At 38.2% G+C, this 27,481-nt stretch overlaps 1 protein-coding gene across 4 annotated transcripts in view; it reads left to right on the top strand.

Moving 5' to 3' along the window:
* Nucleotides 1–27,481, top strand: part of MYBPC1 (myosin binding protein C, slow type) — a 74,944-nt gene that overhangs the window by 37,919 nt on the left and 9,544 nt on the right. For all 4 annotated transcript variants that reach the window (XM_027680484.1, XM_027680483.1, XM_027680485.1 and 1 more), the window contains 17 exons: nucleotides 3,005–3,171; nucleotides 5,429–5,561; nucleotides 7,169–7,293; nucleotides 8,361–8,466; nucleotides 8,766–8,932; nucleotides 10,285–10,447; nucleotides 11,684–11,790; nucleotides 13,020–13,153; nucleotides 14,289–14,445; nucleotides 15,090–15,194; nucleotides 15,843–16,031; nucleotides 17,407–17,541; nucleotides 22,166–22,333; nucleotides 22,825–22,913; nucleotides 24,287–24,482; nucleotides 25,098–25,237; nucleotides 26,916–27,075. In XM_027680484.1, coding sequence (XP_027536285.1) covers nucleotides 3,005–3,171; nucleotides 5,429–5,561; nucleotides 7,169–7,293; nucleotides 8,361–8,466; nucleotides 8,766–8,932; nucleotides 10,285–10,447; nucleotides 11,684–11,790; nucleotides 13,020–13,153; nucleotides 14,289–14,445; nucleotides 15,090–15,194; nucleotides 15,843–16,031; nucleotides 17,407–17,541; nucleotides 22,166–22,333; nucleotides 22,825–22,913; nucleotides 24,287–24,482; nucleotides 25,098–25,237; nucleotides 26,916–27,075 — 2,441 coding nt within the window. The remainder of the gene's footprint in view (nucleotides 1–3,004; nucleotides 3,172–5,428; nucleotides 5,562–7,168; nucleotides 7,294–8,360; nucleotides 8,467–8,765; nucleotides 8,933–10,284; nucleotides 10,448–11,683; nucleotides 11,791–13,019; nucleotides 13,154–14,288; nucleotides 14,446–15,089; nucleotides 15,195–15,842; nucleotides 16,032–17,406; nucleotides 17,542–22,165; nucleotides 22,334–22,824; nucleotides 22,914–24,286; nucleotides 24,483–25,097; nucleotides 25,238–26,915; nucleotides 27,076–27,481) is intronic.

Here is a 27,481-nt window from a genome sequence, read left to right as displayed (position 1 = left end):
TAAATGCTTTGATGGAGAAAAAACTGAGCACATGTTTCTCTGGTTTGCTTTGAAAATCTGGTGTTATGATAGTTGTATCTCTAGCTATTTCAGATCTTAAACCCACTTTAGTATTTTACCAGGTTAAGACAAAACAGTTCATAATTTTTCAAAATTTATCGCAGAAATTCTATATGCCGTGGAAATCAATGGCAATTAACCACAGAGAACTGGAAAAGGAACTAAATCATTTATCTCATCTACCACTTACTTGAAAGAGGAAAACCCAATATGTAGTATTAATTACATTAGAAGTTCACAGCAGGTTCATTGGCTTTGAGGGTGAGGATAGCATTTAAGCAACTAAAGCAAACAGGAAAAGCTGAAGGTAAAAGTGGACAGGAAAAGAATTACCTGAGCCAATTCCAATCCACCAGGTCTTTGGTTTTTTAATCTTCTCATCCCTAACTAGGATCTTCAGTTTGACTTTTTATATACTAATACAACTTACCATACCAGTTCTCATGACTGCCTGTGGAGTATTTTATTAGTAACATGAGAGTTGCATGTAAGAGGTCTTGGTGTTTTTGTGGAAAGAGAAATGAGATTTAAGAGGCATTATCACTTCACTAACAATTAACTCATATGTTTTGTAAGATAAATACTGTATAGCCATATAAACATAGTATACCTATTGTGTGGTTAATGGATAAAGCAAACGTTTAGTTTTTAAACACCATTATTTGACATTGGTCAAATTGGTTCATCACCTCCTTGTTTCAGGCACTGAAATGCAACCTCACATTTCTGAGCTTAATTGAAGGAAATTGTTAATTAAGCCACATTGTGGATATTAATATCCATGTGTGTGGATATTAACATCCATTATTATGAAGACAAATAGATGTTTTCATTTCGATTTTTTCAACAGGTAATGTTGGAGGTGCATTCCTTCTCTTTTGTACCAAGGTGCATGCCTGGGTTATATAACCAAAGAAAGACCTAGAACTTTTCACCTTTGGTGCATACTACTTGAAACATGTTTTTTTTAAAAAAAAAAACTAAATGCATAGAATTGAGATACTGTTTTCTAATTTCATGCTGGTTGGCAGGCAGAAAAACCAGTTCTTATCTCAGTAAACCACTCTGTGACTGGTTATGCTTAATCAGTGCAATGCATCAGTAATGGCACAGCATTCCAAAAGGCACAAGGTCTCAAAAACACTCAAACATTTGGGTCCTTTTTTTTTTTATTAAAAAAAAGGACATCTTTCAACAAAATGCACATTTTTAGGGTAAAGATCTGAAAGTGATCTTGTGGTGAGGTCAGTCTGCTTAGAAAATATCAAGCACTGTTTGCCCCCTACGCCCAGCAAAAACTACTGAGGTCTAACAACAAAGTGTCAAAATTTGTTCTCCAGTAATGCAAGAGGAAAATGAACCTGGAATTATCGTTTCAAGCTGGATGAAAATCAGGATTCTCTAACTGATCCTCATTCTCAACGACTACCTGATTCAAAGGGGTACATTATCTCGATTCCCACAGAGATCACCTCTCCTTAGCACAGACAGGCATTGCATGGCTTGTGGCCAGCCCTGGGAGAGGAGAATGCACCCCATGGGGTGTGTCAGCTTTTATATATGTTTGCAAGCTGATCTCAACTTGCTGCTATGCAGAAGGAATCTCACTGAAACGCCAGTGTTCGCTATACATAGTCATCCTCCAGAAAGCATGAGATAAAAGCAGATAAAAGTGACAGGAACAAAATATAAAATTATATACCTGAGGTTGTGTAACAATAATTCTAAGATAGCAATGAAAATATTTCAAAGACTGCTCAGGGAGAAGCTTTCTTCCTTTTTAAAATAACTCTGACGTATTATGAAAATTAATAAACCTCATGGACTAAACAGCAAAGTGGTTTTCCATAGTTCCTCATCCAACATAGGGATTCTCAGGGATCCCTAGTGCTATTCCTGTATATGTCAAAGAAAATCCTCTGTCAGACTCGATAGAACTCAGCTCTAACAGTGTCTCATGACAAAGCTCAATCTTTTTTCATTTCTCAAAAGTTTATTTTTTCACTCTATTCTCAAAAGTACTGATTTTGTTAGACAAGCTAGATCAAATCAGAATGATACTGGTCTGATCGTAGTGAATTTACAGGAAGAAAAATACAGATTTCTGCTCTAATTCCTGGATTGTTCCAGCAGTTAACTTTTTTAAGCTAAGCTTTAAATCTGAAAATTATCATCATTATTCTCTCATTTAATGGTTGCCATTGTGATAATAATCATACTTCTCTTTATTGGTTGTCTTAGCCAGAAGTTGCAGGTAGTAAATACAGTATTGAAACTTCTGTAAAGGTGATGCTTCACACAGGCCTCTGAAAACTTTTCCTGCTCTTAAGACTGAGATTCAGATCCATCCTTCAAGTCCAAGCTGGTGTGGAAATATCCACTTCCTATCCACATGACAACTTTAAGTAATGCTGTGAAGCACTGGTGTAACTACAAACAGACACAGATTCCCCTGTATTCCAATGTCCTTTCATTGGTAACCCAAAGTAGCAGTTACAGGGACTCAGGGTTGAAAGCATTTTTACACAATTATGACGTACAGATTAGACTCAGCTCTCAGAGGTGCCATCATAAATTGTAACTGATTCCACTCAAGTTATATCAGATAAAACTGATTTAAGTGGGATTAGCCTGTATGCTATTATAGTACTACATTTTTCAAACTATATATATATTTTAAGCAACAAAGCAATATAAAAAATCCTCATAACTGATTGTATCAGAAAAGGCCAAATTAAAACTCATATCTAAATTCTCACTCAAAGAAGTGTAAAGTCAGGTATGAACATCATTCTGAGCTATTCTACTCGTTCTGAGTGAAATAAAAAAATAAGATGGCAGTCTTCAAATTTTGGCCAAAACATTTCTAGCCTCACCATAGACTTAGCTTTATGGTGTGATAACCACTAACTCTTCACCCATAATTTTATTTTGCTGATGTTAGGGAGGTTAAACAACAAGAGGAAGAACCTGAGGTAGATGTGTGGGATCTCCTGAAGAACGCGAATCCCAGCGAATATGAGAAAATTGCTTTTCAGTATGGTATCACTGACCTGAGAGGAATGTTAAAGCGCCTGAAGCGGATGCGCAGGGAGGTGAAGAAGAGTGCAGGTATGGATATGGGAGAATATTCTTATGCTCGTTAGTCAAACATGACCATCTACCTTAAAAACCCAAAAATGCTTCATTTCCACACAAGGGAACTTGCACACTACAACTCAAGCCTCATTACTGCAGGGAGTTAATCAGAAAGTTGCTTTGTTCCACTGTGGATAGTGTAAGCACCCTGTCACATTCAGTGCTTACCAAAAGTCCTTCCCTCTCAGACAAACACTAGTTCCATCTGGAGCAATGTCCCTCAGTTGTGTGGAAAGGTGTTATCTGATCAAACAATATGGAAATTAGACCTTGTGCTATCATCAATATATTCTGCTCCAAACAGAAGTCACTGCAAACATGTTGTTTGCTCTTCATAGTTTCATTTTGCACTTAATCTACATTCCTTGGAAATCCCAGCTGTACTAAAACCCCTCCACTCTGCACTGGGTGGGGATATTCATGTCTGTCTTTCTCCATCTACCCTAATGAATAGTATGAGTGGTGTAATTATATACAGAAATATAAATATGCATTTCTATGTGTGTATATATATATGTGAGTCTATAAAATATATGTATATGTCACATAATACATCTACACATACATATAAATACTACACACTGTCCTGGGACCCCTGGTGGCCTAGTGGTTAGCATGCAGGACTCTCACTGCTGCGACCCAGGTTCGATTCCCCGGTCCCCCGGGCAGATGGAGCTCATTAGCCCTGTAAGGCCATCCATCTATGAGAAGGTCACTCTAAACAAACCTACGTCCTGAGGACCTCACTGCCATTGTCCAAGCTTGCTTGGCCCTGGCAGATGAACCTTAGGATTAAAGGGTGGGCTCAGTTCAGCGCATGCTGTGTCTCACCTAAAAAATCCATTGCGCAGGCTGGAAAGGTAAAAGACCTTTCCCAAAATCTTCGTTCGTGAAGACTGGCCATTATTACACACTGTCCATTATATTGTTGTGGATTCTGCTTGTTCCTGGACAGCATTTCAGAACTGGATGCAATATATACATTTGCTGTTTCACTGGATTCCTGGAGGAGTCCCTTGTGAGTAGGTGAAGTCCTCCACAAATCCAGCTGTAATTCAACTTCCTGATATACCCTCTCTTCTTACCCATTACTTCACATCATAACATGTGTTATGCTACTACACATTAGTTTTTATTTGTATTTTTCATTTGCTGGTATATTTGATTCAGGCCCCATTGAGGGAGAGAGGACTGGAGTCAATGGGCTTTGGCTGAGCCAATGGGGAAGTTTTTGTATCCAGTAAAGCTCTCTATGAAGCTGAAGCCCAAGGAAACATCTCAACTTCCCCGAGGAGTCTGGAGCAGAGGGGAGGGTCTGGTGCGTCTGGAGGCTGGAATAGGAATTGTGTGGCTGGGAGGAAGAGATTCTCCCTACCCAGGTGCATCACACAGAAATGCCTGAATGTTTTGCTGGGAAAGAGGCATCTCTCAGCACCTGTGACCAGTCTGTTGGCCCCTCTCCCCCATTGCCTTTTGAGTAGGATGGAGCTGCCAGCTAAAACAGGATTTTTTTCAGTGGACAGGGTTTTTCCTACTGGAGGGGCTCCAAATATTGAGGGAAATGCCTATAGTAGTGACAGGATGAGAGCAGGGCATTTTTCCACTCATGTCACCTTTATTATAAATTGGAAACTTTTATACTGCAACAATATGTATAAAAAATCCTTTTCATATTTAATAACTCTACTCCTGTTGTGTTTGATACATTCTGCCTCCCGCAATCAAACATATGCATGATATAAACCTTAGCAGAAACTGGTTACTTAGCTGTGGGCAATTTGTTTGTGATACCATTTAGTTATCTATTTTGGGCCCACAGATGTCTGCTCTCTGGGCCTGACTTTTGTGTTTGGCAATGTCAAAATGTTGATTCTAAAGTGTTTTGAAATATTTGAGTTGCATATAGCCTTCGCCACAACAACTTGGCCTACAGCAAGCTGTTAAAGCTACATCTACCTCATCCTATTCAGAATACAGTCACACTGCAAAGTCATGAAGAGCTACTAGCCTGAACCTGGTCAGGATAATCAGATCTGCATAGCTTTGTACTTATTCTACTGCTTCTAGAAAATAATCTGATTCTATGCAGACTAGTGTAAGAATATAGAGTGATGCATAACATTGTGTGCATGTATTCTCACAGCTTTGATGATATTTATGCAATGTCATTTCAGCATTCATTCTTATTTTTCTGATCTCATTTTATAATAACACTTGACTTCCATAACAGCTTTTGCCAAAGGTCTCGATCCTGCATATCAGGTGGACAAAGGAGGTAAAGTAAGATTCATGGTGGAGCTTGCAGACCCAACAGTGGAACTCAAGTGGTATAAAAATGGCCAAGAAATACGCCCAAGTGCAAAGTAAGTGATTTTATCATATGTAGGCAATAAAATGGATACATGTGTACTTCCTTGACAAGAATGTTGCTTAGATCTCTCTCTTCGCTCAGCTTGCACCAATTTTATTTGTGAATTTCATTAGATGTGAAGAGTATGCAAATGATGCTATATTGTTCATGACCCAGAAAAGTCCACTGTAGGCTAAATGTAATGCAGATTGACTCCTTTGTCTCAAGAGATCCTCAACAAACCGTGATGCCATTTCCTACTTAGTAGTTTTTCAAAAATCAGGAAGAACTGCGAGTAAATAAATTGCTTGTCCTCAGTCCTATGTCCAAAGGTGGATGTAATCTTTTTGCAGTAATTGTGTGCTAAGAGGAGAGATGTTTGACATCACATACTTATCCACCTTGCTCATAAACCACCTGGCAAAAAGGGTGTGAGGTTTGTCTCATCTTCTACTATCCAGTTAACTTTAACACAAAGAAGTCACCAATGTTCTCTATCAGTCATGTGCAACAGGTCCAGTGTACCCAAGATTCTTCATCTGTAATCACCTCAGTTGGTTTACTCTCTGACCTTACCTAGAAGAAGTGGTCTTTCCGGTGCAGACATTTGAGTACCTGTAGAGCAATGGCTGGAAGTTGAGCCCAGTCCCTCCTGTGGGTGCAACCAGCTCTTACAACTGGTGCAGAAAACCCCATTCCACAGTCAGACACAGCTCAGAATGACGATTTGCATAACAATGTAATCTCCTCAAACATTTTTCAGCAGCACAAAATCCTAGCAACTTTTTCCTCTGGCCCTGTGAAAAAAAAAAAGTAAATAGCAACAGCCCTCTTTGAGAGAAAGGGCAGATTTCCTTCATTCTGTTGCTGCAAAAGTCAATAAAGGATTTTAATTAATCTTCATAATTGGCAAAAAAATGGATAATAAAGTGGGTACTGTTTCCTTAACTCCTTTATCTGCCATGAACAGCTCAGAACTGTTTTTGAACAACTCTATGGATACCTCTCCAGGAGAAGGGCCTGGATTGAGTGCTCCAGTGCATTTCTACCAGATTGCTGAAGCAGCTGTCAGATACTAATGAGCTTTGGTCATTACAAACCTGGAGCAGATCTAAACCAGTGACATAAAGGTGAAAGGCTCCATTACCAAAACCCCATATCCCATTACTGATATCTTGTGCCATCTGGCCTACCAACAATATTAACTTCTTAACTTTGGCTATTATTATACTTCACAAAAATGTTGGAATGAGTGATGGTGTCCTCTTACTAGTTATTTTGAGCTTTACTCATCTAGAGTTTCAGACTCCATTTTATTTGCCATCGTTCCACGCCTGCTCTTTTTTTTTTTTTTAATTTGTGGTTTTTTCATATCACCCAAGCTTGGGATTTTGGAACAAGCCAGAAGGAGCTCACTGTCACTCTACACCACAGCTCTTTTTGCTAGAAATCTATGACAGCACTGTTAAAACTTGGAAATTGCTTCCAAGGACAATTTTTCCAGTACTGTGCAAACCCCAGAATTTTTGCCTCTAATAATCCCTAAAGGACTTTCTACATAGAATGAAAGGGGCCCAGCAGTTTTGCTAACATATCTTTGCTGCATTCCTGTTCAAACAGATACATTTTTGAGCACAAAGGTAACCAGCGAATTTTATTCATCAACAACTGTTCAATGACAGACGATGCTCGCTATTACGTAACAGCTGGTGATGAGAAATGCTCCACAGAACTGTTTGTGAGAGGTAACTGTGTCAGCCTGATGTTCTTTCACGTGTGGTAAATTGATGTGGCTCCTTTGACTGCAACAGAAATTAACAGGGAGGATCTGGTTCAGTATATTTTTACTATTGTATTAGCAGCCCTTAGGATTATTCTGTATTTCTGTGATCCCTGGACATTTCGTTTTTCCTCATCCTGTATTCAGTAACTTAGTGAAAACCCTGAAATAGGGATATGGTTGATTTTATACTGTGCATTAGGACCTAGTGGGCTTGTGGAGTCCTTATTAGTTTTAAGCCATTTTGGAGACTTGTGTGTCATAACATTTCTCTAACACCACACTTAGGTACCTGAGGACATTGATACTATTAATCCAACTAGTCTGTTTGAAGTACCCTCAGATCAGGCTTTCTAGCAGTTAGTTTTCATTCTGCCTGCACTAATTTAAGGGAAGACTCTATCAAAAATAATGAATGGGTGGCCATATCTTCACTCTCTTTGCTCCCATGGTGTTGACTACTTGCATGTGTACAACAAAACAAACAGAAAAATTCAGTGAGAGAAGAAAAAATCATAAAATATTTCAAAAATCTTTTTTAAATAATGGAGTCCATTGCACCTATAAGCAGCATAGGATAACTGTTGTACAGTCTCTCGCTATTAAATAAACTTGAGTTATGACATCAGGAATGGATTAAGCCAATAAGGTCACCATGATATTCCATCAGGTCATCTTATTGTGCAAAATGGGCTATAGGACCTACTAAAACCCCAGTTTTATGAGAGGGATCCCTGGGAGGCAAGAGGGGAATGTCAGCTTCTCATGTCAAGCTGCCTGGACAAACTGTTAACAAAATGGGATGCAAGGCAAAGGCAGGTATTAATATGAACAAATATTATTTTTTTATTTAGCACATTTCCTATTATCATCTTAATGAGCAATCACTTTTCTGATTTAAGAAAGAAAGAGCTGCCTTGATACTCATATTAAAATTTTAAAGTAGTATCACCTTCTACCGCATGATTTAGGAAATCTCTCTCACTTAGTTTTTCTCTCAAATCATAAATCTGTAACTTAATCTTTCCAAAGATCCTCCAATTTTGGTGACCAAAGGCCTGGAGGATACCAGTACCTACGTTGGTGAACGAGTAGAACTGAGCTGTGAAGTATCTGAGGATGATGCAAATGTGAAATGGTAAGCCACAAGTAGTTTTTTCCTTGAGAATAAAACACAGAAAATTTTAATTGTGGGCAAAAATGTGGGCGGCTTTGTCTATATCAGTAAACCTGAAAATTGTCAAGAAAATCTCAATAAAACACTATTAAAAAATGTAGCAACGGCAAAAATATCCTTATACATTCATGGGTGCATTTGTTTACCCTTTTCTAGTGCCTTGGAGTCTTGTAAAGTCTTCTCTGGCAGTTTCAGTCTATGGAAGTCTTATTTGTACAGGACTTCTATTGGAAAATTAATCATTCTTTGTTTTTCCACAGGTTTAGGAATGGCGTAGAACTTACCAATGATCCTAAATCTCGGTATCGAATCAAGGTTGAGGGTAAAAAACACACTTTGATCATAGAGGAAGCTGCAAAAAATGACACTGCAACCTACTCAGTTATGACAACTGGAGGGCAATCAGAAGCCAAGCTCGCAGTTGACTGTGAGTATCATCCATTTTGCTCTTGAATTCATATATCACAGTTTGCTGGCATACAGAAATAAATAATTTGCTTGCCTTTCCCTGGGGGTTTAAAGAGAGACTTAACCTTCATACCAATTTCTTTGCTGCAAATCTCCAGAACAGTGACTTCCCTTTACACACTGTTTGCAGTAGCAGGCAATGAACTAGTTCTGCTTGACAACTTACTATCACTCCATTAAGATGGAAAACAAAGCAATCCATCCAAAGATACAATAGGTCAACAAAGTGAAATTTGCAAGGAAAGTATCTTCTTTTCCTTAATCCTTTCAGGTTTTCACAGGAAGGCCAAACCTAGGAACAAACACATGACTATGTACCCTCCTCAGCTTTGTGCAATATCTCTTTAGAATACCTGTGTTTTTTAACAAAATGTATCTGTCTATCCTCTAAAGTTATCATGCATTATGCATAAATGTACACTTTTTTTTTTAATACTCATGTTGCTTTTGACTATTTTGTACAAATTGGCATCCTAACAAATTCATACCATTTTATTATCAAGGTAGAAATTATCCTCCATGGCTACTGAGCTCCATCACCTTTTCTTTCTTGCAACTTCTTCTGAGGAATTCCCAACTGTCTTTCTACAAAACACTGCCTTTCCCATCACTCTTCATTTTCTAGGTCAGATTATAGTCAGGGATATTTATTGCATACAGATTGTACTGTATGTTCAGCCTGGACTCTGCTCTGTAGCATCTACTCTTCCAGAAAGTGGAAGTGTGCTACGGTACCAATTCTCAAACTCAAGTTTTACAAAAGCCAGTAATATCTGTGGGCATTCATAGGGTGAGTTAAGGCACTTCAGCAAACATGAGAACTAGTAGTGTATGAAGTTAAGCTTACTGGCCAGTCAGCCTTTGCCACAGGCTTGATTGCAGTTCGATCACAGGGAAGGTGGGCTGTAATCCCTTCTAGTGCACAAATCTGGGAACCTGGGTCATTCACTTCTTGAAAGTTTCTTATGGGTCTCTGGAGGATAGAAACACCCTTCCTCCAGCACCCAAACATCAGAGAGGGGACAGCATGCAAATTATGCTCCTGGGCTTAGTTCTCCTACTGGCAACATCCACAGAGTATTCCCAGTCAGGGTATTTTGGATCATCTTTTCTAAGGCATCAGACTACATGAAGAGAGTTAATTTATGGTGCTTACATGTTCATATTATTGGTATTTCAACTTGAGAACTTTATTACTGGAAGTATTTTTCTATTTTGAAGTCTGTTGTGCTGGCTAGCATAAGCTCTGTGACAGAATCAGAAGCTGCTGTTTGTTATGACCATTAATATCTCTGCTTCTGTTTTCCTAAGTGAGACCACTGAAGATATCACTTGCACTAGAAGACCAAACTGTGAGGCTTGGACAGGAAATCCACCTGAAGTGTGAGATATCTGAGAACGTGGAAGGGAAATGGTACAAAAATGGACAGCTGATTGAAGCCAGTGACCGTGTAAAGCTTTATCACAAAGGAAGGTAAGCCTATTGTGTATTGATTTGGCTTTTGATGGAATGACACTGTAGAGATGAGCCAATATGTGGGTTACTTCACTGAAAATTATTTGCTAATCAAGCTAACCTCTGTCCCTCAAAACATATATTTTTATAATCTTAAAAGCCATGTCTCCTTGCTTCTTTTAATCTTGGGTATTCTGGCTGTGGAGAAAAATAATCAAGTCCTTGATCCATCTAAGTTCAAGCTATTAATTTTTCTTAACATTGCTGTTGCTGTTAGCATGGGATATTAAGTAGTAAAGTAAAACAATTTTTAGACACTATTAAGAATACATAGCTTTTAAATGCCTCTTTTTCTCATAGCTCCTCTGACCATGTAACTGCCCATTCAAAGTTTATGGAAATGTCAAGTTTCTTTGCTTTTATAAGCTGTCCTTTTTCATGTGAAACAAGAAACCACAAACAACAAACAAACCTCAAAAACCCCAAAGCAGGTCCTACCTTTAACTACACACCCTTCACCATTCATACAGCTGGGAACTACTCTTGTGAAGGCACTCCTAAACCGGCTTTGAAATTTTTGCATCAACTCCCTAACAATCCCTAAGAAGCAGTAAGTGTCAAGTGCCAGCTGTGCAGTGGCCTCTTGGATTGACATAAGGTGAAGGAACTCCCCACAAGTTATGCAGGCCCATAGTGAGAGGTGAAGGAAAGGGGAGCAGGGAGGACAAAGAGTGGAGTCCTACCTTGAACAAAGCAGGTCACAGGAGAGCAAAAATATCATCAGCTGGAAGACACAGTTAGACAGCAAGAGCAGCATATGATTTGTTCACCCATTTTTTATTCTGGCAAACAAAGAGTAGATTTGTCAAATAATGGTTCAACAGAAGTCAGACTATTCCCACAATGGGATCGGTCATCTACAGATTTCTTCTTGAACAACCAAACTACAATCTAATGGCAGCAGCACAGAATGGCTGTGTCAAAGATATTACACCCCTGTATTTTTCTAGTTCTGTGTTCAAACAAACAATATTAGAATTGGTTACATTATTTGGTGGTTGTCTCAATAACATTTTGTACAAGTCACACAGTATTTAATCAGCTAAAATACCACTAAGTGACCATAAAAGTATTTTTAGTCGGTAATTTTGTACACTTGCACAGATCTCCTAAACTTTTCAGAGATTTTTCCTTACAGCTTCAAGCAGTCTTCAGAAATAATTTACGTTGATTTCTTTTTCAATTTTTTTACAGAATTCACAGATTCGTTATACCAGCTTCTGCTGTTGATGATGAGGGTGAATACATGTTTGTACCAGATGCCTATAATATTAATATTCCATGCAAAGTACATATTGTGGGTAAGTATATTGAACAACAACTTATATATAACCTCTCTTTCTCTGAACTTTGGACATTAAAAGCAGCATGAAATATCCTTGATTACAATCAGTTAGTATCCTCTGAGCGGGCACCTACAAGAGAAAACAGACCTGTTGCTTTGCCAAAGTGCAAGTGAGCTGGTTGGAGAGTTCTTTTCCTGTCCTCAGGACACAGTTTACACACTGGGGGGAGCTGAAGGCTTCTTGATGTTGAATTACTGAACTTAAACCACTATTAAAAGTTTGTGTAAAATACCTGTTGCTATTCACTTCTCAAATATATTGTTTTGTCTTTGAAGAACTGTCTCACTAACATTGCAAAATATGATTTAGTTTGGTAAAAGATTAGTAGAATAAGCACATATTTAGCTATTCACTGAATACATAAAATGCTATCTAAATGGAAAAAAGTTTCCAGCCAGCTTTCATTCATTCAGTAAAACAGAAGGCTTATTAATGATCCCAGTCCTTCAAACAAAAATAAAACAAGGCATTGACTCTTCCCACAAAAATACCTCACCAGCTTCTAACTGCAACCAGTAACTTGGAAGTCAAAAGGAGAGCAATATAAATGACCAAAGTTTTAGAAAACATGTTCTTTAATTGAAGCTGAAAGAAGTGGGATTTCTGTGTTAGAAAAAGTATTGGTAAAATTTAGGGAGAATGAAAAGGGAAGTGGTACTAGAGGGGAACACCCACCGCTATATTTGCAATATGTTAAAAAAATTTGTAAGAGGATATTCATCAGCTGTTCTCCATACCCATGGGGTACAATAAGAGTGATAATTTCATTTTCAGGAAAGGAAATGGGTTAAGAAAACTTTCACTGTAAGAACAGTGAAGTCTGAAGCATGGTAAAAGTGTGGTAAAAAGCCTGCAATGGAAATTCTCAAGAGCCACTTACAGAAAATCTTTCTCAGAAGTTACCTGAATTTACATAATTCTGCTGCAGGAAAATATTTTTTTTCCTATACGGTCTTACTATTCCAAAATCTCTATGGTGCCATGATTTCTTTTTCATCAGATAACTATTTTCTTAAATAGATTTTCTTCACAAATTTTTTTCCAAACAAAAAATCAGTTGCCTAGAAAAACCAGGAAAATGTGAAACATAGAGCATGTTTCTTTATGTTGTAGACCTGTGTCAGGTCACTGAACTCTCAGAGCAGCAGCTGAATGACAGATTTGGACAATCTCTCCTTTTTCAGATCCTCCTAAACTTCACCTGGATGGTCTTGGGGAAAATAACACTGTTACAGTAGTGGCAGGAAACAAACTACGACTTGAGATCCCTATCACTGGTGAACCAACTCCAAAAGTCGTGTGGAGTAGAGGTGACAAGGTACATTGTCATCATACACATTTCTTTAGCTCAACAAGGAGCCTTTTTCTTCAAAAAATAACCTTTAGCCTTGTGAATACATTGATTTTATCAGAAGAAAATAAGGGGAAGATGCCCTTTATCTAAAAGCTCTCTTCGGTCAAGGATAAAATAGATAAATATTTTTTAGTATTTTTGAGTCTTTTTAAGGAGAGGCTGAAATTAATGAATGAAAAAATATGGGTTTTCTATAAATAAATAGTAAAGGAGAAGGATATATGAGACGCAGAAAAAACATAGAAAAAAATCTACCAAATGGCTACTTCTTCTATACATACTTCTTCTATACTGCCCAGAAAGGCTGCCAGGTTTTGACAGGAAGCCATGATATGTTCTGGTTTTGGAAAATGAATGAAAAATTCTAATGGAGTGTCAAGTCTTAAATGAAACAATATGCTGGGAGATTGGCATCTTGCATTTGGTGCCTTAATGCAAAACTTTTGCACAGATCAATCCCTGGCTGTGTAAATACAAAAAAAGTCACTTTTAACATATAAATTTTCATTGTGGTATGTGGAAGCTGGAACATGTTATTACTACTACGTTCAACAGACCTGTCTGGTCAAATCTGTGACAACTATTTTTCAATCATTAATTTGAAAATTAATTGTGGTGTCCAAATAGGGAATTATTGTAAGAGAGAGCCTACTCCAATATGTGGCAGCATTTGAAATCTGTGAGGACAAACTACTGACCATTACAATCACTCTGACCTTTAAAGAGAATTAATTAAATTTTTATTTGACTTCTGGAAGAATCCACTATTCTTTTTCCATCAAATTACTGTCAGATGGTGTTAAAAAATGTGTTCTTGCTCACAGGACAAGTAAGCCTAGTGCCTCATCCTTTATGGTGCAATGGCTGAACTGAGTACTAAACAGTTACCACATTGTACTTATTTTTACTTATTTTAGTTATTTTGTCATTTTTGTCATCATTGGGTGACTAAAATTCTGAATTTTACTGTGGTTTTTCTTACAGTTGCTTTAAGAATTTTTCTGAACTGTACTATACTACTTTTGAATTTTGATTTTTGAGTCTTTTATTGTCAAATATAGAAAACATGACTTCTCCCTCTGTTTACCTTGATTCCTAGGGGATCACAGACAGCGGAAGAATACGGGCAGAAACATATCCAGACAGCAGCTGCCTGGTCATTGATACAGCTGAGAGGGAAGATTCAGGTCCTTTCAGAATAACTCTAAAGAATGAGGCTGGAGAGGACACAGCTCTAATCAACATCAAAGTGGTTGGTAAGTCATGTGGAACCGTGCACATGAGCCATGTCTTTTATCACAGCCATTGTCAATAAATGTTCCTTGAAGACCCACACTTTTATGCACTCCAACAGGAGACAAATTCTCCTTCCCCTATCTGAAGGTTCTCTTCTGTAGATGCTGTCCTCCCTAGCTACCAAACTGTTACAGATTCTCAGAAAACTTCCATTTACCTCTTTGTCTCCACGGTCAGCTGAGGAATTGAGATATAAGGGTACTAAGGCTCAGTGTTACTGAAGGACACAGGAGCTTGGCAAGGGATTTAAGTAGGAGTTAATTATAACTCTGCTGTCACTTCACTCTGCAGGGACCAAACTTCTGTAGTTCCCTCAGGCTGCCCTTATCATTCTTTGCTCTCCATTCTCCCTATGGCTGTGGGCTCTGTCTCACCACATGTCCTCAAGTGCCTCTCAAGTGTCTTGACTATGCTGAAGAACTTGGCACTTATCCATTCCCAACCACCAGACAGGATTCACAAACTTTCTTTTTCTCTCTCTTCATTAGGAATTCCCATTGCACATCAAAAACTATTCATATTTGATTCTTATTTTACATTTTTTATTCGAACTATGCAGTAAGAAGAAGATTTTTTAAAATAATATTCACTTTGTTTACAACAGATGTCCCTGATCCTCCTCAGGCACCAAATGTGACTGAGGTGGGTGAAGACTGGTGTATTATGACCTGGGAACCTCCAGCAAATGATGGTGGATCACCCATCTTAGGTACTTTTTTTTTTTGTGGTGATGTTCTAATATAGACAAAAGAAACAAACCCCAAATAATGGATGCAATAGGATCAGAGTTTAGCTCAGGCCCTGGAGGGTTGCACTGGGAGTATCCAGTTGCGACAATATTCTACCTTCTCTTTGACTTTATCAGAAATTTGTTTTTCTAATGAGTTGAGTTTAGTCATTTTGTATGTTGCCACACTATCAAGCTCCCTACTTGAAAGACAACCTCCTATAAAACAAAACTTGGAACTGTTATTAGCCTGTTTGAGTGTTAGAAGGAATTTCAGAAACAATTTACTGAGTAAATTGGAATGTCTTCTATTACACTGTACCAAGAGGAAGAAAGGCCTAGAGGCCCAGAGGCCAGTAGACTCAGACCCTTTTCACTCTGAACTAAACACAGCAGTGTTGTATGTGAAGTCCAAAAAATGCTCATATGTGGCCATGAAAGCAAAGAAGGTGACTGTCAGATAGCTTGCAATTAGCAAAATGTAACAATAATCCCTAAATCACTCCAAGGCTAGAAGGGGATATGGAGGTGTATCCAGAAAAAAACGCTGTTGGGAAGTCAAAAACCAGACCCTTCACTATTGATCTTTATGCCATCACTTACTATAATAAAATTTTGTTTGGTCAATAGGATATTTCATTGAGAGGAAAAAGAAACAAAGCTCCAGGTGGATGAGGCTGAATTTTGAACTGTGTAAAGAAACAACTTTTGAGCCAAAGAAGATGATTGAAGGTGTTGCTTACGAGGTCCGTGTATTTGCTGTTAATGCAATAGGCATGTCCAAACCAAGTATGCCTTCGAAGTCCTTTGTTCCTTTAGGTAAGTAATCAAGAGAACAGAGACAGGCATGCATTTAGAACACAATTATTAATACATTATTATAGTCCTCTAATTATATAACTGTAGTTCTTGTGGCACTTGTGTTGCTCAGGACCTGTCTTTATGAGGTGCTTCATAAAGTACATGTCTGTCCCCGGAACTACAATCTTTTATAAACAAGAGACAGGCATGCATAGACAGAAGAACGATGCACTAAAATAAACCAGTGTTACTATAGGTGAGCCTGATATCGTCAATACTACAGTCAATGTGTTTTAAGGACCAGAACTAATAGTTCCACATTTCTGTGTATCATAGGCACATCCTAAATCAATAGAGTCAAACTATTGCCAGTCAAATCGGCAATTTCGAGAATAGGTAAAGATGATGAATCACAGGCAATCACTGGCTTTTGGCCAAAAAAGGTCAAGAAAAATGAGAAGTCTAAAGATCACTATTTGCAGGCTGCACTGTATGAAAATGAGGCTTTCTTTCACATTTCACTATTTAGGCTTTGCTACACAGTAGCTTGCCATTTTAAAATGTACAGTCACAAATAATTCATACATTTCCATTTTTAAAAAGTCACAGGTCATAAAGGTAGAAACCTATGGGAAAAAATTTGCCCAGTTTTGCAACTAACCACAGGATAAGATACATTTGAATAGTCCCTAATTTCACTCTATGGGGAATCCATGAGGCATAGAGTGAAATTAGGGACTTAAGCAGGGACTTTTTTCCCGGAAAGGAATCACATATTTTTAATATCCTTTTGCAGACAATCCAGATTTATACTATTCTAAATGTCATCTTACTGCTTTTTATTAATGTAACAGCTAGAAGGCCTTGTCATTCACCTAGTGACAGACTAATTCCGTTGCCTCTTCATATAAAGAAGCAGATTTTCAAACTATTGTGACAACCACAAGTCCCTGCAAAAGAGTAGTGTCTTGTTCTGTAGGCCAGGAAAGGTTCCCACCTTGCTCAGCAGCATGCCCAGAACAAAGAGGAGAGGGAAGAAGGTGGCTATTACTGCTACAGCAAGTTCCCTTCTTGACAGAAAACACCTGCTATGGTAGAATACACTGCTCCAAACTTCTCTGCTCTGCCTTCCACACTCTTTGTCCTTCTCTCTCCTCAGCAGGAGGAGTTTATCTCTGGCTTAGGCTGTGAGCAGATATGGGATGAGGTAGCTGCTTCTCCTCCTATGGTCCTAGTTGAAAGAAAGATGCGCTAGGGATAATTTGAAATCATCCTGGTAGGCAGGATTTAGCCTGTCACCTGTGATGCTAAATTAGAGGAATACAGACCATAAATGTAAACCTTTACTTGTAACACAGTTTTCTGCCTTCTCCCTGCTGCTTGCTTGCTTCAGCTGTTACCAGCCCACCGACTCTCCTGGCAGTGGACGGAGTGACTGACACCTCGGTGACAATGAAGTGGAGGCCTCCAGACCAGATCGGAGCGGCAGGGTTAGACGGCTATGTTGTAGAGTACTGCTTTGAAGGAAGTAAGTGGGAGCACCTGGGGTATGTTACTCATGGTGAAAGTAGGTGAGACTTTCTCCATTTTTTCTCTACGGGTATCAGGTGCTCTCACAGTAAGGCAGAGACTAATCAGTCAGAAAACCTCAAGCAGCAGGGTTTTGTTCAGGCTTCCTTTGGTTTGTATTCCAGATCCCACCCACTGATTGTAGTTCAACATATCTTATATTTGATCTGAAATCCAAACCAAAAGCCATATAATCTGTTGCAGTGTACCAAGTACCGTGTTAATAGCTATCCTCTTTTAGAACCTTAAGTGACAGTCAAGGCAGTAAAGAGTGGATGGATGCATGAATGTATAAAAAATAATGAGTGTGGTCCAATATACGTTCAGGTGGGTTTTAGGGACAGGAAGTCCTCAGTATGGTAATCCCTACGTTGACATATCACTAATTGGCTACTTCAAGCGCAAGTCCCCAGCACTAAGAACAGACAGCCTCTCGTATAGTTTCCTGTAGAAGTTATCTAGGCATGTGAAGTTCATGTCTAGATATTTAATTTCTCCAATGTTTCAGTGCAGTCATATATGGGATCTTCAACTATGGCTGTCTAAGACAAAAGTTGATACAGAACTGAAGGAGACAGACAAAGATGTCAGACATTGAATACACATTTGAGAGTAGGGAAATACATTTTACAATTAATACGTCGTAAATATTGTCTTTGGTGATCAAGCAGCAGAAACTTAGTATTTTCTAGCAGATTTTTTTCTGAACTGGCATCAAATGAAGTTTATTCTCAAAAAATAAAATCCACCAGCATGTGGGTAAGTATAAAATAGCCTGGAGTGGTATGTGCAATACCCAGCCTCTGTGGGCCAACACCATCAACTGCAGCAACATTGTGGATGAATGGGACACAGTTATCTTCAGCTCCACTAGCTGCTGCTCTCAACTGTGCTGTAAATCAAGTTATGATTTACATAACTTTTTTCATGAAGGCATTTGTTTCAATGAAAGCTTTTAATGAATGCAGTCCACAGCCTGGAGACAAGAAGTAGAGGACATTGTCATTCACACTGTCACATTTCAGATTCAGACAACCTAGGAAAACAGTAGTTCATAAAAGTGGTCAGATTCCACAGGATAAGAGTACGCTCAGCTCTCTCTCAGGCGAGTGGGAGAGGGTGTGAAGAAGAACCACTGGCTTTTCTCAGGAGCACTCAGCATCTTGTAGTATTTAGCTGAATATCTTTAAGGAACAGAAACAGACTGCAAGAAGCTCAGAGACCTCGAGAAGAGCACCTGAAGGCAAACACAGCTGGAATGGTAGAAAGGGTTTTCCTTGTATATTGGGAGGGAGCTGTGGGAACCTCTCAGAACCAGTAAGCATGCAGTCTTCCATTAAGATGCAGTATTCCTATATTGTTTCCATTCACAGGCCAGACGTAGGGGAATATAAAGGGAACTGTCAATATGAGGACTTCAGTGTATACTTTATATTCTGCTTTGTTTAGCACTGGTATACTGGCAGGGAAAAGTTATAAGTGCTTGTAATATGCTACTGTCACAAACCCCTTGACATTACATTATGTGATATCCAAATAAGGTGACAAGAGAGAATGAAAAATATAAATACATTAATTCAAACTATGTCTGTTAGAGGAATCTTCCTAATCTATCTTTAAAGGACTGTTAGACAGAAGATCATTTTATACCTGTTGAATGGAACAAATTCTTTTACTTTTTTTTTCAGATAGGCTTAAAACATATGAAGATACAACAAAATGGCAGTCGTCTGCCATTTTATTGTAACCCACCTCAGTTAAAATACAATGGGTACAATGTATTTTACATAGTTTTCTGGGTGTTTATGTATATCTATATATGCCACCTATATATGCATATACATCTATATATACACAATTGACATTATGTATATATGTTATAAAAATGTTTAGGAAGAAGCAAGATAAGTAGAAAATACCAATTTTAAGTCATGTTATTGGATTATAAATTTTTCTTTCTCCATAAAGTCTTTTTTTCCTTTCTTGCAATATCTCAGTGCCTCTTTTTCTCGGTCTTTTCAGTGCCTGTTCTGCCTCAAACTAATTTCTTCTGTAATGTTTAATAACTCTTTTTAATTTCAAGGTACTTTTTTGACTGTCTATATTCATTCTAATATTCTGTTCTCTTAGTTATTTGTTTGTAAACTCATTTGTCTTTACATTCTCCATTCTTTCATTGTTGTCACTGAACTACTTTTAAAGAGGGTTTTTTTGAGTCTTCTTTAGCATAGCAATCATTAGGAAAAATCACAAGCTGAAAAGAGAAAGACAAAAATTATATAATGATAATTCAAAAGAATAATGTATCATGAGCATTGGTTTGGCTTTGCAAAAATTGGTATTTCCCTTTAGTCTCAAGCTCATAACTTTATCGACGTGGTGGACTTTTGGACTTCCTTACTAGTTTTGACAGCTCTCTGTGTATATTACTGAACTAGAGTCTCATCATAAGTATCTGGATCCAACACAAATATAGAACTCCCCAGGTCCAATTTTCAACGTCCAACTTGAACTTTTTGCTATGGTGATGCAGAGTAGACCAAATCTTGTTGATACTGGAGAAGTCAGTTACTAGTAAAGTATGCCGATGACTGGTTCTTGTGGGACATTTCAAGGGTAGCCTGAGGAGCTTGGCCTTAGTGTTCCCTAGGACACTATGTTTATCTGCTTTTAACGGGCTATTGTACCTGCAGATGATCTGTTTTCATAGCTACTAAATAAGCACTTCAGAGAGTGTCTGTTGGCTGAGATCTTTGCCAGTGTATTCATCTAGGACCATGCACAGATACTAGAATAGTATTTTTATTATCCTGAAAATAGCCAACTCCAGAATTACAGGAAATCCAGGACAGTGATAGCTTCGTCCAGGAAATAAAGCCTTAGGGTCTACGTCATATCTGTCATCATCCATGGGTTTGGTCTTCTTTAATCTTCTATGTTGCCTTTAGCTAAATGTGTTCTCTTCCTCTGTTTCCTCAAGTTTTTTTCCAAGACCTCTTTTTTTTCTGTCTCTCTTACTCAGAATTTATCTCTGAATTTCTTATCTTTTCTATGATCTGTTTTCTTCTCCTTCTACACTTTCTCCCATCATCACTTTGTTTCATTTCTCTCTTCCAAATGTTCCTTTTGTCTCTTCATTTTCATATTTCTAGGGCTATGCTCAGGCCCAAAGAAAAACATACAAACTTATCTCCTCCTCTTCCTTAATCCTTTAGCTTTCCTGTGGGCATCACATATAACTATGCTGTGATCTAGATGCCTTCTTCCTATCTCTTTTCTCCCTGCAGTCTCCCTAAATATGGGTCCTCTAAATCTTTAAAGCCCAGCATCTATCTTTGCATACTTACTAACAGGAATTGCTAACCACTGACAAAATGCTCCATCTATGTGAAAGTGGGTGTCTCTGATTAATTTTAAAGATGGATTCTCACAAGGTATATCGACAGATCTGTCTGAGGAATTGCTGGAGCCACCTTTTAACCTGGAAGGTACAGTATTCGACAAAGGATATAAATCTTCTTTAACAAAAGAAAAACTCTCTTCATAGAAGTAAAGATAAATTCCCAAGAGTGAATTTCAGGGGCAACAGTCTGCAGAATTTTCTGTAGTACATGTATAAGGGGAGGGGGAGGTTCTTGGGAAACAGTCATCGATTGCAATCCTTTTCTGCTAGAAGCTGAAAGAAGTAGCTTGAAGGAGAATTTTATTCCTAAAAGTAAGACACACAGTTAAGAAAAAATGTCACAGCATTATACTCTGAAGCTGCAGGGCTCTCTAGTTTATAATAGTTCTCTTGTCTTCTGTGCCCATTTTATAATGCAATCTTTATATCACGTGGAAAGTATTGATCCTGACTTGCTAATTCATAAACCTGGTTCCAATGTCCAGGTGCCAGCAGCGTTACAGCAGCCTATGTTGGGATGACAGAGTGGATAAGAAAGTGTCATTTGTAATTGAAGCTCTTCTGAAAGACTGAACTGTTAGGATCACTCTATGACTTACATGCAACTGCCTAGGGGTAGGATTAAAAATCCGAGAATGATGTAATTATGTGAATAATTCTGACACAGCCTGCCTTTTTTAAAGGCACAAGGAGAGATGGCATTTCATTGCAATATGTAAATATTCTGTGTTTCTCTTATTTCTCAGTTCTACTTTCAAGGCTACTCAGTACTGGTTGAGATTAATTGCAAACCCCATTTCTCTCCAAGGAAGCTGTTAAAGAAATTATGAGTGCTTTTGGAAATATACTCTTTGTCCCCCTTGTTTTCTACCAGCTGAATTAAAAAACTAACCAGTTTTCTTTCTGCCACAATTAAATTATAGACATATTCTGATAACATTTGTACCATTATATATAAATATATAATCATCAGGAACCCCTTAAGGTTTAAAACATCCTTCCTATGTGTGAAAGTGAATCTATATTGTGTTACAGCATAATTAGAAAAACAAAATAGAATTATTCATTAGAATCTAATGTATCTATTACTGTTTTGTAATTTTCCTCATCCATGCAGTGGGTGTATTTATAATTCCCTGTTCTTTCGATTTGTCCTCCTCCCTCCATTTCCCTAAACTAGCCGATGAATGGATCGTGGCTAACCCGGAGCTGACAGACAAAACGAAGTTTACTATCAATGGCCTGCCCACTGGCTCGAAAATCCTTGTGAGAGTAAAAGCTGTGAATGCTGCTGGTGAAAGCGAGCCCAAGTACCACCCTGGGCCTATTTTAGTCAAGGAAGTGATAGGTAAGATCCTCCTAACTACACTTAACCTGCAAATACACTCTGTTTCCATACTGAGACCTGATTTTTTAAGGCTAATACTTATTTGCTGTTGGAAAGTGATGATACAGCCTTACAAAGCCACTGTGTTATGGCTAGAAATCATGAAACCACCTTGAAAAAATGTAATAATTATTTTTATTTGTTTCATTTCTGAGCCTTTATTTCTCAGTTTTTTAGGGCTTTTTTTTTCTGCGGAATTTGAAATTGATGGTGCCTTTTTTAAGTTGCACTAAGTTTCTCACCTGTTCCTACCACCATAGCATTTGGTGTTCTAAAACCTGATGGTGTACTAAATGTAACACTGTGGGACCAAGAAATTTAAGATACCTCACACACTAGTCACTTCTGGGAACTGTAGACCACAGAGTCTCCATTTTATACTGATGCCCACCAGTGCTGCCTCAGTTAGAAAAGAAGATAAATGTAATGCACAAGCTTTTTTTTTTTTCCAGAGCCTCCTAAGATTCGTCTACCAAGACACTTAAAACAAACTTATACTCGAAGAGTTGGAGAAACTGTGAATCTTGTTATTCCTTTCCAGGTAAGAACTAAAAATATTTCTCATTTGTTTGTTTTTTGTGGTTGGTTTGTTTGTTTGTTTTTATACTGATGCTTTTTAACTCACTTCTCTGTAACTTAAGCAGTGTGGAAGCACACTGAAGCACAGAGGTGTTTGAAAGCTTTTGCTTTGACATCTCATAGAAATTATGTTCAGCCAAGTAATGAATTGGGAGCTGGATCAGACAGACTGATTGGTCATCTGTCATCCAAAGGACACTTACTAATCCTTACAGTAGATGTTACATGTGAGATAATTGCTAGCACAATGCAAAGTGCTTATACTGTTAGATATAGTTATCATGGGTGGAACAGTAGCATTTAATAATTTTCTTGAGAGAGGAAAAGTGAGGGGAGGAGTGGGCAGACTGCAACTTTTAAATCCTTGTGATCACAAATATGACTATTTCTAAATATATAGCATGTTTTCTACAGTGTCATGTTAACCTTCATTCCGACACCTTTTACAACAGTGGCTGTCTCTTTACTTGCAGAGTTCTTCTTCTGGATACAAGAATTAAGGAAGAATTCATTTCTATTTCATGTTTGCACACTTAAAGATACTGGGTGGGCATAACTCAGCTTTAAAAGTTAAAAGCTGTTAAAAGCCTTATAAAAGCTTGATCAGCAATACACTGCAAGCTATACTTCTCTTGAGAAATTAGAGGAACATTAAATTCTATGGTTAATTAAAGAGATTAAAGTCTATGATTATTCTCTAAGATAAAGGTGTTCAAAGCAGTGTGAGAATTACCCTTTTCAGATAGCATCTACAAACTGCCTCTGGAAGGCAAATCCCATGGTAAAGCAGGTGGAATTCACTCTAAATTAAGTACCTAAATTGGGCACTTATATATACAAAAAATGGCACACAAAAGTCATCATCCAGCCTACCTAACAGCTATTCCAACTTCTTTTGCAATGAAAGAAGAGAGTTTAGGTTCCCTAGAGGCTTAGTCTACTATTTCCCTCTTTCACTGGCAGTGGAGAGAATGTAAGCACTTCCAGAGGGTGAAATACTTTATTCTGTATTTTCTGTGAGTTATTTTTTCTCCTATTTATTTTAGAAAACTGGAAGTTATTTGTCAAATATAGCCAGAAAGATAATTGCTCAATATAGCCAGAATGTGCAAATATTTTCAATGTCCTGGGGTAAAAAAAAAGGAAAGAAAGCTGTATTTCAGGTGAATTGGTATGATTGCACCTCTAAATGCTGTATATTTTTAAAAAGAATTTTTTGTTTCTTTCAGGACAGTGTTTATTTCCTGTTTGAGAAAAATGGGAAATAAACCTGTTTTCTTTTCTTTCCTTTTCTCTCCAAAATTCATATGAAAATTATTTCCTGGCTTCTTGCAGGGAAAACCAAGGGCAAAAGTATCATGGCAGAAAAATGGTTCTCCAATCGACAAGAATGAAATCAACATCCGCAACACTGAGAACGACACCATCATCTTCATCCGAAAGGCAGAGAGGGGGCACTCTGGAGAATATGACATGAAAGTGGAAGTAGAGAACTTGGTGGACAAAGCTACGATAGATATTCAGATTGTTGGTACGTTTTGAGGAACAGAAATAAATCCAGCCATTCCAAGGCTATAGGAAAAACAAGGATCCCAAAGAACATCTTTCTTGATGGTGGTAACTCTCCACACCCAATTACTTGGCTATAGAATTGTGGACTCTAAGTAATAATCTCCATACATAGTAGCAGATGCTTGTTGGAACATGTCAGTATCATGCCCTTCATGTTCTTGCCTATCCAGGATGCAAGCTTTTTCCCGTTGAGTGGTACCCATAGCCAGAAATAGCAGCAAATTCATACTAAGTTTGTCACAACTGTAGTGTAGAAGAAATCCTAAATGTTGAAAGTACGTGAAGGTAGGAAAGACAGGCAAGAAAACACACTTACTTTTCATTTTTGCTGATCTATTTCTTTACATGGTAGTCAAAACTGGTAGCACAACTTTAAGTATTAAGTTTACTTCAATTCTCACATCTTAACTTTGGGAAGTTTTACTGTGCAACCTTCGTTTTGACATTGGTTTTGAGGTTTTTTGCGTGTGTGTGTTGTAGGAAAGAGAGAAATTAGACTAAGTGGAAGATGTGTGTAGGAAAACATAGAGAAAGCAAAGAGTAGAAAATTTCAGCTGCCATATTTTTATTACAGATCGCCCAGGCCCACCAGAGATTGTAACTATTGAGGATGTTTGGGGAGAGAATGTAAATTTATCATGGAAGCCACCAAAGGATGATGGAAATGCTGCCATTACTGGGTACACTATTCAAAAAGCAGATAAGAAGAGTATGGTAAGTAAAAATGAGATGTTAAAAAGCTTGATGTACTCATGAATTCTCCCTTTTAAAAACAAAAAACATTACATGCTTAAAATTACGTAAGTGGACAAAGCGTTGATTTATCGGCATTCAAAGAATCTGCAAGGCATCTCTAAAACCTCTAAAAATCTCTTGTTCACTATAACTAAAGCCTACAAATGAAAATGTTTTCAAATTATGCCAAAGAAGAGGACTAAAAAGGGACAGGTGGATTTGAGAGAAGTAATTCTGCATGTTTCCCTTGTCTCAGTAGAGAAAATAAAACCCCAAAAATATTAATTCTGAAGTCAGTACGTTGCTACTAGAACAAACTGTTGTACTGGTGCTGCTGTTTTCAAACCTGTAATGTCACACTGTGTGAATCATTGCCACTCCTTACTACCCCTAACAAAATGGTACATATTAATGCCTATACTGCTTTGAGATTCGCAGATGAAAAGTGTAACACAGAAATGTTCATTATTTTCGTTAAACTAACAGGAATTTTTCACATCCTTAAAAGACAGTAGTTGGATTCTTAGATTTAACATTTACTGCAAATTTAAACACTGGAAGTCTAGGATAGGTAACTAGTGTCTTCCCCCCCCCAACTCCTTGCATTAATATATTTATCTGCTTCATGGTCTGATCAGTTCATTCTTCCTGTGCCACTGTTTCTGTTTCCATCCTTTTTTTTTCTCTTGAGACTGTAAGAAGATATGATCTCTGGTACAGTAATCACAACAATGTCCCCTCTCCCTAAATTACTGTGTTAAGGAGAAAGTAACAACAGCAGCATCTAAGGTCCAGTGTGACATGGATCATTCAGGTCACAGTTTCCTCACATTATCTGTGATGGTGCAATTTGCAATTCTGGTACAGCTGGCCTTCTACAGAAAATTGTTTTTCCAAAGGAACTTTGGCTCTTAAAGTTGACCAAATAGCAGTGCAAACTGTGGTTCAGGGAACTCAGCACAAGTTCATCTTGAGAAGAAAACTATGTAGGGCAGAGTAAAGAAAAGCAAAAACATTGCTGTGGTCATATTGCGCTTTATATTAATTGCATTTTTGGCATTGACCTCTTTCATCTCAGATTGTTATTTAAGCATTGTGTACTAGGACAGAATTCACATGTCCTGTTATTGCTGCAAGACCAAAGCACTAAAGCCCACTTCCCCATATGAGACTTTAGATATCAGAGGATCACTGGCATAAAACTACATTTCTCACGAACACTCAACCTGTGATAGAGAGGGTAGATGAGTGAGTACATATTACTGCAGAATAGCACATGCTATTGCCTTCGCCCCAAAGCTGAAGTTTTCTTATCTTCAACTATACTTTCTCAGTCAGCAGACTGAATTAGGAATGAGGGTGCCTGCCTTGCTCACACAACACCAACTTAGTAATACTGGATTGCCTGAAACAAACCCTTCCAGCTACCAGAGTGTAACAATTCAGGAGGATTCACTTTCCATTCGGCCTTCACTGCTCATCAGTGAGCTCTGCAGTGTTCTCATCATCACTCATTTCATTAATTATTGTCAGTGTCATTACTTTAGTGTTCACTAACATTCCATCTACTCCCACAAGCTTGATGATTCTTCCAGTTGATGTCTGTGAGGTGCAGGGTGCTGTGGGGAAGCTCACCCTCTGTGTTTGTGCCTTTCAGGAATGGTTCACAGTGATCGAGCACTACCATCGCACCAGTGCCACCATCAATGAGCTCATCATAGGAAATGAGTACTACTTCAGGGTCTTCGCTGAGAACATGTGTGGCCTCAGCGAGGATGCAACAATGACCAAAGAGAGTGCTTTGATTGCAAAGGATGGTTAGCTAATTATCCATTCCTTGTCAAAAGGGAAGGGGGGTGCTCAGAGGCTGGAAGGTGATCAGAGGTAAAGGCCATATCTCTAAAGCATTCGGAGGCACTCCTAGCCCCAAGACCAGGTGCCACCAACAGCTAGGGTACTTCCTATTAAGACTTCTTCAGTTGTACACATAGTTCAAAGGCATTGTTTTAATCAGGAGTGGGACTTTTTTTCCCATGTTCTGCCCTATGGTCTTGGATCTCAGACTCACGTCACCATTGGCAGATATAAGCTGACAAGAGCTGGAAGAGGATTAAAGCAGCTGTTCTGTTAGAAGCAGTGGGTCACTGCCTCCCAGTGGAGACTTGGCATGAGCTGTGCAAGTGCTCCCTCCATTTCAGGCAGGATCCAACAGAAAAGCATAAC

This window comes from Neopelma chrysocephalum, unplaced genomic scaffold, assembly GCF_003984885.1.
Source record: "Neopelma chrysocephalum unplaced genomic scaffold, ASM398488v2 Primary Assembly neopelma1_59, whole genome shotgun sequence".
Lineage (NCBI taxonomy): Eukaryota > Metazoa > Chordata > Aves > Passeriformes > Pipridae > Neopelma > Neopelma chrysocephalum.
The sequence above is the reverse complement of the archived record's forward strand: the minus strand, read 5'-3'. Positions and strand labels throughout refer to the sequence as shown.